Consider the following 15,860-nt stretch of genomic DNA (forward strand, 5'->3'; position numbering starts at 1 on the left):
TCTGCTACCAGGTACACAGTGAACAATTGAACAGAAGGAGGAAGAGAGAAGACAACCAGCACATTCCTCTTCTTGTTGCATTATCCATGACCGACTTATCCGACTGCAGTAGCAGTGAACACAACCCCAATTTTGAATTCCCCATTCACCTACAGTCCCACAGTTTACCTCCTGTTACTGACCATCACAGCAATTAATGTTCAATGTTGCTGTACTTAAGTTGAGACCCCAGTTGAGGGATGTTATTTCCAATGGGATTCAGTTCATTAAAGGGAACACAAGGTGAAAAAATACTGCGCTTTCTCTTCCATCTAGCACAGGCACGAACTTGGTGAATTTGAAATAACTCTTCAAGAATTGATGGATTTGTAATTACTGTCTTGCAACAATCTTCTTGTTTTTTCCTTTTGTGATGAGACAATGTCATTTTCTTGGTACGATAGATCTGGATAAGCAAGGTGTTAACATCACCTTGCTTATGGACGCTGACATTTGTCAAAAACAAATTCACTAAAAGGGGTGGAAACAGTTCTCTTGCTCTTTATACCAAAAATTGCAATTGTTCTTCATTATTACACTGCCAAATGGCTTACAATATGACACCCGTTGTAGCTGCCTCAGTGAACATTATGGAGAAAATTCAGCTCCAACAGAAATTATACAGAAGTTGGATTTGACACATTACAGGCAATGATCTTTATTTGTTGATTTTATATTGACTAATTATGTATTAATTAATACAAGGCACATTTACGGACTACAAATCTTTGGCATGGTCTTAAAATTCCAATCAATCATGAGGCTTCAGCCTAACTTCAAAAAAGAAAATGACCATTCTTTCAATTATTGAATTTTTCCCTATTGGATTACTTTTCCTGTTTAGAATCTTAGAATCCCCACAGTGCAGAAGGAAGCTATTCGGCCCATCGAGTCTGCACCAACCACAATACCACCCAGGCTCTATCCCTGTAACCCCACATATTTACCCCACCAATCTGCCTGATACTAAGGGGCAATTTAGCATGGCCAATCAGTCTAACCCAGATATCTTTGAAGTGTGGGAGGAGACCAGAGCACCCAGAGGAAACACACGCAGACACGGGGAGAACGTGCAGACTCCGCACAGACAGTGACCCAAGGCCGGAACTGAACCCGGGTCCCTGGCGCTGTGAGGCAGCAGTGCTAACCACTGTGCCACCGTGGCGCTTATAATTTTCATAATTCTGGATACTTGTGGGATTATGCTCTTGTCTGATTCCACACACAACACATTTGTGCAGATTTGAAGATGTACATGATATGTAATTGATGGAACCCACGAGGCCATTACAGAAATGATGCTTTCTCCCAGGGTGTTTAGATCGCCAGCTAATCTGCTAACTATCCTTTAATTATTTAGTTCATTCACTTTCTTCAATTGTCATTTTTTAAACCGTATAGAGCCATTGAGAAATGAACAACAAACTGAGTACCTGCAGGACAAATTCTCTCCCTTTTAGGTCTTTAACTGCCCAAGAAATGTCATGCTGAAAATGTGGCATTGTTTGCAACTTAATATTCTCCAGTGGGGATACATTTTAACAAGCATTCAGCAGATAAATCAGTAAAGGTCAGGCTTCAGTTTTACATAACCAGAAAGCAAATTGTATACCTTGCAAGACTCCTCCCGAAGTATTTTCCTGTTTCCTTCTTAACTATTAACATAGAAACATAGAAGATAGGAGCAGGAGGAGGCCATTTGACCTTTCGAGTCTGCTCTGCCATTCATTACGATCATAGCTGATCGTCCACTCAATAGCTTGATCCTGCTTTCTCCCCATAACCTTTGATCCCATTTGCCCCAAGTGCTATATCCAGCCGCCTCTTGAATACATTCAATGTTTTGGCATCAACTACTTCCAGTGGGAATGAATTCCACAGGCTCACCACTCTTTGGGTGAAGAAATGTCTCCTCACCTCTGTTCTAAATGGTCTATCCCAAATCCTCTCAATCCTCTTGTGCTGTTCATTTAGAGGCCATCTTATAAATCTATTTTGTTACATGTTTATGACTTTCATTCTCCTTTCCTTTAAATATGACATGAGGTGTGTAATGTGTGACACTAGGCAAATCACGTTGAATTCACAACCTTTTGGCCACGGGTAAGAGGAAAATGCAGAACCAGATTTTTATAAATGAATAATGAATCCGATTTCCAAAAACAGTCTACAATTGAATTTTCTCCAACAATAAATAACTTAAAATGCAAAAATATTAGTGAAATTATAATGCAGCATGGAGTTCTACTTTTCCGCAGTGTAATTTCACCTCCCATCCCCATCCCCCCCTACACCACACACACACCCCCATCCCCCACACACCACTACCTACATCCCCTTGCCATCCTAACCCAAACCCCATTCCTCCTACCCCCTTTACTCACTGCCCCCACCCATTCCTCCTATTCACCTACCCCTCCACCCTAATACACCATACCCACTACCCTCTATCCTTCCATCTGACCCCATATCCCCCACTTCTCTTATCCACTACCCCTTAGTCCCTACCACCATATCCCCTACTCCCTTACCTCACCCCACTACCCCATATCCCCCACTCACTATCCCCCACATAATATCTCTACCCTAACCCCCCATTCACCCCCGTACCCCCACCCCAAACCCCACCTCTCTCACCCCAAATAATCTACAGATTTCTATTAAGAGTACTTAAATGTTGTCTATTCTAATGTATTCCTGTGCTATAACACACAATGGAGTAATTATGTTAGTAAAAGCAAAATACCACGGATGCTGGAAATCTGAAATCAAAACACAAAATGCTGGATAAACTCAGTAGGTCTGGCAGCATCTGACCCAGGGTCATATGGACTTTAAACATGAACTCTGTTCCTCTATCCACAGATGCTGCCAGACCTGCTGAGTTTTTCCAGTATTTTCTGTATTTATATTGGTAATTGCTGCAATGATTCACAATTAAATTTTTGGTGTCCTTTTGTTTCGAAGCCCAACATCTAGAAATGGATTTTCAAATTCTCCCATCATATATTTAAAGACTTGATATGTGCAAAAAATATTTAAAATATGCACTGTTATTATTTTTTTTTAATTAGTGTGTTTTTTTAGTGGCTTAAAATTGGTCAACGCAGGTTTTTGAGAGTGGGTGGGTCTTAGTCATCACTTATTTAAATATTTACTTTTATTGGATTTACTTTGGAGTGAAATCTGTTCACAGTGACAATGTTGGAATTACTATAAGACCATAAGACATAGGAGCAGAATTAGGCCACTCGGCCCATCGAGTTTGCTCTGCCATTCAATCATGGCTAATGTTTTTAGAACATAGAACATAGAACATTACAGTGCAGTACAGGCCCTTCGGCCCTCGATGTTGCGCTGACCAGTGGTACCAATCTAAAGCCCCTCTAATCTACACTATTCCAATATCATCCATATGTTTATCCAATAACCCTTTTCTCATCCCTATTCTCCTGCCATTTCCCCATAACCCCTGATCCCCTTATTAATCAGGAACCCATCTATCTCTGTCTTAAAGACACTCAATGACCTGGCCTCCACAGCCTTATGTGGCAAAGAGTTCCACAGATTCACCACTCTCTGGCTAAAGATATTCCTCCTCATCCCTGTTTTAAAGGATTGTCCCTTTAACCTGAGGTTGTATCCTCTGGTTCTAGGTTTTCCTACTAGTGGAAACATCCTCTCCACATCCACTCTATCCAGGCATCGCAGTATCCTGTAAGTTTCCATAAGATCCCCCCCCATCCTTCTAAACTCCAACAAGTACAGACCCAGAATCCTCAACCGTTCCTCATACGGCAAGCTCTTAAGGCAGTAAAGCAGATTTAATATTGGGAACATCTAAACAGCTAATCTTCAAATGTGATTCACTATGCTGAGACTGTCCTTGGCCCCACATGAGTTAGAGTCTCGTTCAGAATATGCATAACTTATTCTGGCACAGTGAGGATAAACATAATTCTCGTTATTCTGAATAATAAGATTACCTGATCCCGACAAGTAACTTGGAGAACAGGATCATCCTTCCTCTTATTTGGTTAGTGCTTACACTTGCTGCATCAAATCAGATTTCATTTTAATTGCTCTTTGATGCGAGGTGCTTAAAAATAAGTAAATTACCAATGGCATATTATGTTGATAAGTAACTGGTTCAAATTTAAAGTTAAAGGGGTCAAAATATAACATCACCATAACTGCATAATGGACTTCAAATGGCTAGAACGATTGCTCGTTTGATAGGGCAGAGGCCTATACCTGATTTGCAGAGGCAGACTCAAATCCACATGAAATGAAAACAGGAGGTTTTTGCGCTAATTTCCGTTGGAAAGTTTAATCAATAGCAGTGACAAGCTCCGAATGGTATCTCCAAGTCTTGAGCAGCCTAACCAGTCGTTCTTCAATGTATTATAAAGGAAAAGCATTAGAAATAGGAGCAGGGACCCTTAGGTCACTGTCTGTGTGGAGTTTGCATGTTCTCCACATGTCTGCGTGGGTTTCCTCCGAGCGCTCCGGTTTCCTCTCACAGTCCAGATGTTTTGGTTAGGTGGATTGGCATAGTTTGCGCAGGTCATGGGGATAGCGGGGTAGGAATGGGCTTGGGTAAGATGTTCTTTCAGAGAGTCGTGCAGACTCAATGGGTCGAATGGCTTCCTTCTGCACTGTACATCTATTTTCGTTCTATTCTAGACCATTCACCCCTTGAGCCTGTCCTGCCATTTGATAAGTTCATAGCTGATTTGACCTTGGCCTAAACTCCATTTTCCTAGTTTTTCATTGTTCCCTCATCATTCAAGAATCAATCTGTCTCAGCCTTGAAGTACATTCAATGACCCAGCCTGTGCAGCTCTCTGGGGAAGTGAATTCCAAAGATTCATGATCCTCCTGGAAATTTAGCCTCGTCCCCAGCTTAAATGGTTGACCCTGTATTCTGAAACTATGTCCCGCTTCTAGGTTCCCTGAAAAGGCAAAACATCCTTCCAGCATCTATTCTGTCAAGCCTTGCATATGTCAATAAGACCACCTCTCATTCTTCCAAATTCCAATATGTTATAGTTCCAACCTGCTTAACATTTCCTCATAAGACAATACCTTCATTCCAGGAATTAACCTAGTGAGCCTTGAACTATCTCCAATGCAAGTATATCCTGCCTTAAATAAGAAGAAAGAAACTCTAAATATGGTCTCACTTGACAACTGTGGCTTAACTTCCTACTTTTAGACTCTTTCCTCCTCGAAATCTACATAACTAATTACTTGCAGTACTTGTATGCTACCTTTATATGGCTGTCACTGGCTAGGCCAGAACTTATTGTCCATCCCTAGTTGCCCTTAGGTAGTGGTGAGTTGTCTTCTTAAACCACTGCTGTAGCTGAAACGTAGGTACACCCACAGTGCTGTTAAGAAGGGAGTTCCAGGATTTTGACCCAACAACAGTGAAGGAATGGCATTATATTTCCAAATCAAGTTGGTGAATGTCTTGGAGGGGATCCTTTAGGGGGTGGTGTTCCCAGGTATCAGCTGCTCTTGCCCTTCTAGATGGGAGTGGTCATGGGTTTGGAAGGCACAGCCTAAGGAACCTTAATGTGTTCTTGCAGTGCATCTTGTAGATGGCACATAAGAACATAAGAAATAGGAGCAGGAGAAAGCCATCTGGCCCCTAGAGCCTGCTGCACCATTCAATAAGATCATGGCTGATCTTTTCGTGGACACAGCTCCACTTACCCGCCCGCTCACCATAACCCTTATTTCCCTTACTGTTCAGAAATCTGTCTATTTTTACTTTAAAAACATTCACCGAGGTAGTCTCAACTGCTTCACTGGGCAGAGAATTCCACAGATTCACAATCCTTTGAGTGAAGAAGTTCCTCCTCAACTCAGTCCTAAATCTGCTCCCCCTTATTTTGAGGCTATGCCCTCTAGATCTAGTTTCACCCACCAGTGGAAACAACCTCCCTGCTTCTATCTTATCTATTCACTTCATAATTTTATATGTTTCTATAAGTTCCCTCCTCATTCTTCTAAATTCCAATGAGTAATAGCCCCAGTAACACTGCCACTGTTCGTCGGTGGTGGAGGGATTGAATGTTTCTGGGAGGGCTAGCAATTAAGCAATCTGTTTTGTCTTGATGGTGTTAAGCTTCTTGACTATTGTTGGAGATGCCTTCATTCAGGCAGGTGGAGAGTATTCCATTATACTTCTGACCTATGCCTCGTAGATGGTGGACAGGCTTTGTGAGATCAGGAGGTGAGTTACTCACTGCAGGATTCCTAGCTTTTGACCTGCACTGGTATTTATATGACTCGTCCAGTTCAGTTTCTGGTCAATGGCAACCCCCAGGAAGTTGATAATGGGGGACTCAGTGATGGTAATGCCATTGAATATCAAAGAGTGATGGTTAGATCCTCTCTTGTTGGAGATGGTCATTGCCTGCCAATTGTGCCATGCATATGTTATCAGCTGCTCTTGTCCTTCTAGATGGTTGTGGTCATGGGTTTGGAAGGTGCAGCCTAAGGAACCTTGATGAGTTCTTGCAGTGCATCTTGTAGATGGCACATAAGATTGCTTCAGTATCTGGAACTCAAGTACGAGGCCACCTAAATCCTCCTAAATTGCAGCGTTCTGTGGTTACTTTCCATTTAAATTATTTGGGCCAGGATTCTCCCAAAAAAATTCTATGTGCTGAATTCATGTAAAAACTAGAGTAACTCCTGCTGCTTTTTTTAGTGGGATTTTCAAAAAGAATCTCTGACACTCTGAGCACTGCAGAGTGCCCGAACGGGATTCACGATGAGGAGAGGCCAGCAGCATAGCGATGAGTAGGACACTGTGCATGCGCCAATCTGTCATAGCGGCGATCGGTGCATGCACAGTAGTCCCACACTGCTGGCTTTCCGATCGCTGGCCAGCACAACAACCCCCCATTGCTGGCCTACTGATCCATCCCACCCCTGATTGCTGCCTTCCCGGATGTCTCCTGGCCAGCCCCGACCCCCCACCGGCCCGCTTCAATTGCCCCGAACCACCCTCATTCCCCCGGCAATCCCGATCTCCCTGACCCAACAGCCTCCCAGCAGCCCCGATCCTCTTTGACAGCCCCGATCAGCCCCTTCCATCCCTCTGCTACCGATCCTCGTGCAGAGTGGCAGCAGAAACCCCCACTGATCTACCCCCCACAGGCCCCGACCTGAGAGGCTCCACCTAGGCACAGCCCGATGTCCGGTGGGCAATGCCAATGTACCCCGGGGCATTGCCACTTTGCCCCTTGGGCAGTGCCGGGGGCCAGGCTGGCAATGCCAGGCTGGTAATGCCCAGGGGCACACCCCCTTACCCCCAACCTCCTGGGGGGCCTCCATGGCCTCCCTTCACTCCAGCGGGGTCAGGCCGCCAGCTCCCCATTCGTGGGGAGCTGATGTAAACCCCCCTGGAGTGAAAAATTCCTGGTGGAGGGGATGGGGTGGGGGGTCAGTGGGGAGAGGCTAGCGGGCCCGGAGACTTCAGTCCCGGGCCAGCTAATCAGATGGAAATACAGATTTAAATATTTAAATCAGCTCTGTGCTAATTTCCGGTGCAGAGCTGATGCCGCCAGAAATCCGGGGCCCAGAGAAGCGTGAAGGCCTTGGTGCTCAGCACGGAGCCCACTAAACAGCCTCCACTGATGTCTCCAGACCTGCTGCGCTGCTGGAGCAGGGGGCGGCACAGTAGCACAGTGGTTAGCACTGCTGCTTCACAGCTCCAGGGTCCCGGGTTCGATTCCCGGCTCGGGTCACTGTCTGTGTGGAGTTTGCACATTCTCCTCGTGTCTGCGTGGGTTTCCTCCGGGTGCTCCGGTTTCCTCCCACAGTCCAAAGATGTGCAGGTTAGGTTGATTGGCCAGGTTAAAAATTGCCCCTTAGAGTCCTGAGATGCGTAGGTTAGAGGGATTAGCAAGTAAATGTGTGGGGGTAGGGCCTGGGTGGGATTGTGGTCGGTGCGGACTCGATGGGCCGAATGGCCTCCTTCCTCACTGTAGGGTTTCTATGATTTTTCTATATGATTTCTATGAATTCAAATTCCAACATCAAGCCACATAGAGAAGGAAAGGAGAGAGTGCAGAATGTAGTGTTACAGTCATAGCTAGGGTTCAAAAGTCATTCAAAAGTCTGATAGCAGCAGGGAAGAAACTGTTCTTGAGTCGGTTGGTACGGGTTCTCAGACTTTTCTTTATTTTTCCCGATGGAAGAAGGTGGAAGAGAGTACATCCGGGGTGCGTGGGGTCCTTAATTGTGCTGCCTGCTTTTCCCAGGCAACGGGAAGTGTACATAGTGTCAATAGGTGGGAGGCTGGTTTGAGTGATGGACTGGGCTTCATTCACTGCAGTGTCTTGTAGTCATGGGCAGAGCAGGAGCCATACCAAGCTGAGATACAACCAGAAAGAATGCTTTCTTTAGTGCAGCTGTAAAAGTAGCAGACTTGCCAAATTTCCTTAGTCTTCTGAGAAAGTAGGGGCGTTGCTGGGCTTTCTTAACTAAAGCGTGGCATGGAGGGACCAGGACAGGTATTTAGTGATCTGGACACCTAAAAACTTAAAGCTCTCGATCATTTCTACTTCATCCCCGTTGATGTAGACAGGGGCATGTTCTCCTCTATGCTTCCTGAAGTCGAAAACTTCATTTTGTTTTGTTGACGTTGAGGGAGAGATTATTGTTGCGCATCAGTTCTCTATCTCATTCCTGTACTTGGTCTCATCATTGTTTGAGATCCGACCCACTACGGTGGTGTCGTCAGCAAACCTGAAAATTGAGTTGGAGGGGAATTTGGCCACAGAGTCATAGGTGTATAAGAAATATAGTAAGGGGCTGAGGACACAGCCTTTATGGGGCACCGGTGTTGAGGATGATTATGGAGGAGGTGTTGTTGCCTATCCTTACCGATTGTGGTCCATGGGAGAGGAAGTTCAGGCTCCAGTTGCAGAGGGGGGAGCTGAGCCCTAGGCCACGGAGTTTGGAGATGAGTTTTGTAGGAATAATGGTGTTGAAGGCTGAGTTGTAGTTGTTAAATAGGAGTCTGACATTAGTGTCTTTGTTATCTAGGTGTTCCAGGGTTGAGTGTCTGCTGTAGTGCGGCAGTAGGCAAACAGTAGTAGATCCGGGCAATCTGGGAGGCCGGAATTGATTTGCGCCATGACTAACCCTTTGAAGTACTTCATAATGGTGAATGGGTCTGGCGAAGGGTCATCTAGACTTGAAATGTTGGCTCTATTCTCTCCCAACAAATGCTGTCAGACATGCTGAGATTTTCCAGCATTTTCTGTTTTTGTTCCAGATTCTAGCATCTGCAGTATTTTGCTTTAATTTTAGCTGGCTTCTCAAGTCAGGCTTTCTTCACTGACATGGCTTGCTGGGACTTATACAGCTAATCTTGATGTGGCTGGGGTCTGAAACAGCTACATGTGCATATGTTTAATAATCTCCTGGTGTACAGTTTTCCCTTTTGATCTTCCCTTATCTGATCAGACCTCTTCGGAAGTCAAACCTCATTACCTCCCTAATGTGAATCAACATTTTAGAGTACAAATGCAAAGTTCATATCTTGTCTCCTCCTTTGAACCTCTAGTCCCTTATTCAAAACACTTTCTGTTCTGTTCCCTATTGATACCAGCTTGCTTTAGGTAAACATCTGTTTGCAGTGTTGTTATATTCATCAAAATATCAAAAGCACCAGTTCCATTGGCATAACCAAACCGTCTCTGCCTTAAGCAGCTTACATTTTCCAATATTTAAAAATTAAAAAACATTCAACTTGATATAATTTCCCTGATATTTTCATGTCATCACTATTTTTCTGACAGTAGTTTGGCACTCGCACTGATCCCTGTAACACCCCACTTGGTACAGACTACCAACCATTTATCCCAACTCTTGGGGCGGCATGGTGGCACAATGGTTAGCACTGCTGCCTCACAGCGCCAGGGATCCGGGTTCGATTCCAGCCTTGGGTGACTGTCTGTATGGTGTATGCACATTCTCCCTGTGTCTGCGTGGGTTTCCTCCAGGTGCTCCGGTTTCCCCCCCAAGATGTGCAGGTTAGGTGGATTGGCCTAAATTGCCCCTTAGTGTCAGGGGGATTAGCCGGGTAAATTCATGGGTTTATGGGGATAGGGCCTGGGTGGGATTGTTGTCAATGCAGACTCGATGGGCCGAATGTTCTCCTCCTGCACTATAGGGATTCTATTCTTGCGTTCTGTCAGTTAGCCAATCCTCTATCCATGCTAATATATTATCCCCACCAGCTCTTTTCTTATGCACTAACCTTTCCTGTGGCACCTTATCGAATGCCCTTTGTAAATCCAAATACCCTGCTTGTTACATCCTGCATTAGCGCAAACTATGATATCAGCCATAAATCAGAAACAAAAGAAATGATCAACTTTACTTCACAAATGCATTTTCATTTTAGGATTTCTGAATTTTTCTATACTGCATTTTAATAGGGGACTAATTAGTTGTCAAAATTCAGGTATACTGTCAGCTTATTGATTTCTTTTAAAAATAAGAATTTCAATCGCTCTGAGAGCTGGATCCGATGCTTATAATTATGCAGTCATGCTAACAGGTCTGCTTGATTTAGACTTGCATTATCTTACTATAGGCACGATATCAAGCATTAACTACAGATAGTACTCGTATCATGTTTGTCCCATCAATATGACAAGTACATTGTAAAGGTGAGCATTTGAATTAACTCAAAATCTTGGTTATCATTCCTCATCCCAAAATAGGTTTTAGACTCCCACTTTGAAAAGTTCAAAGAACCTATCAGAATAGTCAGAGGATGTTGATATGCAGGATAACAAGAATCAGAAATGTTCCCCCCACACACCCGCCCTATTAGGCTGGACTTGGATTTTCCTGGATCAGTGAGGTTGAGGTAATTTTAATCCTGATGGAATTCAAAGATGGTCCAAAGATGTGCGGGTTAGGTGGATTGGCCATGCTAAGTTACCACTTAGTGTCAGGGGGGTTAGCTCGGGCAAATGCATGGAGTTATGGGGATAGGGCCTAGGTGGGATTGTGGTCGGTGCAGACTCGATAGGCTGAATGGCCTCCTTTTGCACTGTAGGATTCTATGAAAGCAGGCGGGTCTCAGGTAGGTCATAGGGAGTTGACTTGCAAGGACACCCACTCCACAGCCTTTAATATATGCATGTCATCATAATGACATCATTGGGCCCCAATGGATGCTCTTAGCACCATTCTCAGCCTTTATCATCACCATTTACATTCCCTTTGTCTTTTTGTCCATGCCATTCCTATCAATTACAGTCCCCCCCCCCCCATTCCCTCGCATCCTCACTGGTATAAATCTTGTCTGATTTTCCTTGTCTTCAGCTCTGACGAAGGGTCACCCTGATTCGAAACATTGGCTTTATTCTCTCTCCACGGAAGCTGTCAGACCTGCTGAGATATTCCAGCATTTTCTATTTTTGTTCCAGCATCGGCAGTATTTTGCCTTTATCTTAGTGAGATTCCACCCTACTTCAAGCAGCACAGAACCCGATCAGGGCCAGAAGAGATCCTAAAGTTAAGATTCTTATCCTCTTTGAAATTCACTGTGGGGCCAAGGAAGAGGAGCCACTGAGCAAAAAATATATTGGGAAGGAAAGAATGTAATCAAAGAAATAAATTGATCCACATTTGAATTTGGAATGCTCACCACAGCAGCTCTCCTCATCAAGTTCAATCAGTAATTTCAGCCAAAAAGAGATCGAAAATAAAAGAACATCAAGAAATGCAACGTCCAATTCAGAATCTCCTGAATGAGGAATCAAGGAAATCTGAATGAAAGAAAATCATTACCTAACAGAGTGCCAGTAATTCCTAAGCATGTTTAATAAAAGCAGATGTCAAAGGTTTGCATAAGAGATAAGCCAGTACTCGGGAACACTAATGCAAAATGGGAGGATTTCTGAAATGATAAACAAACTCAGCAGTTTTCTTGAAATGGAAGAAGAGTATTGTTATTCTTAATCATCGATACACCATGATGGCGCCATTAATATAGATTAACAACACACAGGGCTAAATCTCAGCAAAATTGGCAGAGTTGTTGTTTCTGGCAAGAAAAACGGCATGTTTCACTCCCGAGAAACCGATTGGTTTTCTCTTCAGATATTATGACACTGCCACAAAAAATCGAGGGGGTGTGATTCACGCTGTCATACTGGGGTGGGGCCTCAACACGAAAGCAAAACCCAGCTGTATGAAGTTCGGGGGTGCCAGCTTTAAAGGAGGGCTCAAGGGCCCCCTCGCCAACCCCCATTCAGAGCCAACATTCATTCCAACATCCCCTCATCCATGTGATCATCGGCCCCTTCATCCCCCCCCAAAATGACCATCGCCAACATCCCATGCTTATCTGTCCACTCCTGGTCCACAACCACATCTGTATGAATCCCCCCCCCATCCCCAGCCTGCCCCATGAGGCTCCCACTGGGACCTGCCCCCTGACATTGGTTGACACTGCCAGGTTGTCACTGCGAGGTGGCACGGACAGCGAATGCGGGCTCAAGATCACCCCCGCAGAATACATTTTATCCAAATGTTATGCTTAACATATAAAATAGTTTTGCTGGTGAATTTTAAATTTTTGCAAGACATTAATTCCTATAGTTAAGTAATTTTAGCAGCTAGTCTGATTGCTGCAGTGCCTGCAATAGAAAGGCTTCCAAACCTTTTCAAAACATAGCTGACTTCATGCTGGTGGTTTTCTATGACAAGTGTAATTCACAAAGAATGATGAGTGGTAAATCTGATGACCTCGTCGTTACTATTAGCTGCTGATGTTTACTCTCATTGTCAGTTTGCAATTTGGACCAGAATTATCTGGTGACAATAATCCATTCCCATGGTTTTGCAGGGTTGTAAGGACATGCGGTAAGAAGTACTTGCAATGAATCATGTAATCTAATTTTAGGATTCAAAAATAATTGTGTTCAATAAAATAACCTGAGTAGAATAGTCTGGCAGGAAAGTGTTTGGACTGATATGAACAAGGCAATAAGGGTTGGAACCAGCAGCAGAAATGACATGACTTAAATATTTTAATTTTGTGTGTTGTTAACTCCTGAAATATGTGGATCATTAGAAATATTCTGATGTGTAATAGAATAGCGGATAACTGCATGGAGGCCAGGCCATTCCAGAATCAGGGTGAATTCATGCTGCTTGCTAAAGGCACCAATCTCTTTTCAGAAACCACTTAAAAGCCTTGCATTTGTCTTTATATTTTCCCCAACAGGCAGTGTCAAAAAAATCCAGGAAGCGTCATCAGTCAACCTGCTCTGTGATGTCGCCAGAGTGCACAGACTATACCGCTTACTGACTTGAACTTTTTACTGCCGCAAAAAATATTGGTTGCACCTAATGTAAAAGTACAAGTACAGGCTGATCAGCATTGACACTGCGCTATGCAGCTTAAGCTTTTCATTGGCGAATTCATTCTAGTGTGTGTAGCTCAGAATAGAATAGAATTGACACTCTGTCAGCTTCCAGATTTCATGTTTTAATATTCTGACTGTTGGGCCAAAGCAGATCATCTGACTTAAATCTTTACCACGTTGTTAAGTAATCAAACTTTTTTTTATTTTTGATGTCCATAATTCAACTAATATTTTTGTTCAGTGTAGATTTTAAGCCTTTACGTTGCCAATATTGCCCATCCAGGTGGGAGCAACAACCGTACTGTTTAGATTACGAGTCCAAGTTGCTTTCCATTAGGTGCAAGTGGCTCTGGATCACAGGAACTGAACCCTGCAAGGGAATGCACAATGCATTGGTAGCAGCCAAGTAACTTCATTTTCCAGCTGTATACCATACCAAGCAACTTTGCAGTGGGAGGACTATAAAGATTGGTGCTGATTCAAATGTTTGGCATGACTTTAAAATCATTAGCCAATTACAACCATCAGTCTGATGATCATGGGAGCTTCAGTGTGAAAGATCTCGTGGATTAAGCTGGGTGTTTGCTATCAAGCCAGGAAACTAGAGTTAGGAAATCTCCCTGATCGACAGACCCATCTCTATAGAAATAACCCATGCATGTATGAGGGTGAGTCTGCCCCCCTCAACTCCGGAGGAGGCAGGCTGGTTAGAAGGCCCGCCTCTGTTCTCTGAGGCTTTGATTCATTTTTATAAAAGACTGTTTCCACCATAGCCTTTCACCTTTCCTCCATTTCCTCTCATACCCCCTTATACCCTGCATGCCTTGTCCATAACCACTCACCCAATGTTTAGGAGCTCAGCATTTAGACCTCAGGACTCATGTGGAGTTGAAAAAAGAATAAACTCTAACAATCGATGAGAGTTCTCACTCACACACACTTGATTCTGAAAAAACTCAAACTCATGAAACCGCTTCAAAGATTATTAATTCTCCTCCAGTGCTCAAACTGTTTTAAAACATACTTCTATTCAGTGACCACATCAAATACAGCTAATGCTTTAATAGCCTCTTAATTCTGTCAATCAAAATGTGAAATCCCACCACATTGAGATAAATGGTTTAGAAGTTTTTGAAATTCGGCCAAGCATTCATAATGGGCTCAGATATAATAAGAAGTCTCAGAAAATATCCACGGGAAGTCTATTGAAACTGCAGGAAGAGATGGCTAATTATTTTTATAAGCTACACCAGATGGCCTGTGAATCAATGCACTCCAGAAGTGGGTGTCTTTCTTTTACATTTATTGACAGGTTTAGCCTTTTTTATTTATTTTTAAAGGGATGGGAATGCAAATAACATCTAATCATGACACTTAAGCAGATCATATTTGCCTTTTATAAGCATTAGCATCTCCCCCATAAATTTGTGACTCCCACACTACAGATTCAGGCCCATGGGGCAGTGAAAATGACATCTGTTTGAACTTAGCACTAATTTCAAATGGCCCTACTCAATTCATGTTTCCTTCCTTGGCCATCAATAATAGAATCTACCGTCAATGGGGTCAGGATTTCTGCATCTGGGTCCCATCCACCATTTTCAAAGGCCTCCAGAATCAACACGGCTCTGCAAAACTCTGACCCATTCACCAGAACAGAACTAAATTTGGAGGGCAGGGGTTGTGACACAGATGCTATGGATGCAGACTTCATTAAAGTTGGCAAGATTAGCCACCCTCATCTTGATTTTATTTCTTGTGCTAGAGATCTCTTTCCTCAAATGCATGCTGTCTTTATAAATCATGTCCTGCCATGTTTACGTACTAGCAGCAAGTTATTACTCTTGTTTATGGAGAGAATCTTACCAGCCTCACTGTTATAGTTACCTCTGTAATTTCAGTGAGTTACCAGTAGTTACTGGTGATATCAAAGTTCTCCCTATCCCAAATTTTCCTCTTTTCCCTGTTCTCATATTCCCCTCTTGACCCAGCCGTTGAGGCTGGGTGGTTAATTATGCTGAGATAGACAGATTTTTAATCAATAAGAAATCAAGGCTTATGGGGGGGATAAAGCAGAAAAGTGGAGCTGAGAATTATCACATCAGATTCGTCATGGTCCCATTGAATGGAGGTTTAGAGCGGATTTGAGGAAAAATGTTTTTACTCAGAGCGTGGTGATGGTCTGGAATGCACTGCCTGGGAGAGTGGTGGAGGCGCGATGCGTCACATCCTTTAAAAAGTACCTGGATGAGTACTTGTCACACCACAACATTCAAGGCTATGGGCCAAGTGCTGGCAAGTGGGATTAGGTGGGCAGGTCAGGGCATTTCATGCGTCGGTGCAGACTCGATGGGCCGAAGGACCTCTTCAGCACTGTAGTATTCTGTGATTCTATGATTCTGT

General features: G+C 43.6%; 1 protein-coding gene across 1 annotated transcript in view; it reads left to right on the forward strand.

Annotated features, from left to right (window-relative positions):
* The window catches only part of mgat5b (alpha-1,6-mannosylglycoprotein 6-beta-N-acetylglucosaminyltransferase B), a 911,118-nt gene that overhangs the window by 402,827 nt on the left and 492,431 nt on the right, over window positions 1-15,860 (forward strand). Inside the window, 1 exon segment of the mRNA XM_078225993.1 lies at window positions 5,876-5,899. Within this exon segment, the coding sequence (XP_078082119.1) occupies window positions 5,876-5,899 (24 nt within the window).

Source organism: Mustelus asterias, chromosome 12 (assembly GCF_964213995.1).
Source record: "Mustelus asterias chromosome 12, sMusAst1.hap1.1, whole genome shotgun sequence".
NCBI lineage: Eukaryota > Metazoa > Chordata > Chondrichthyes > Carcharhiniformes > Triakidae > Mustelus > Mustelus asterias.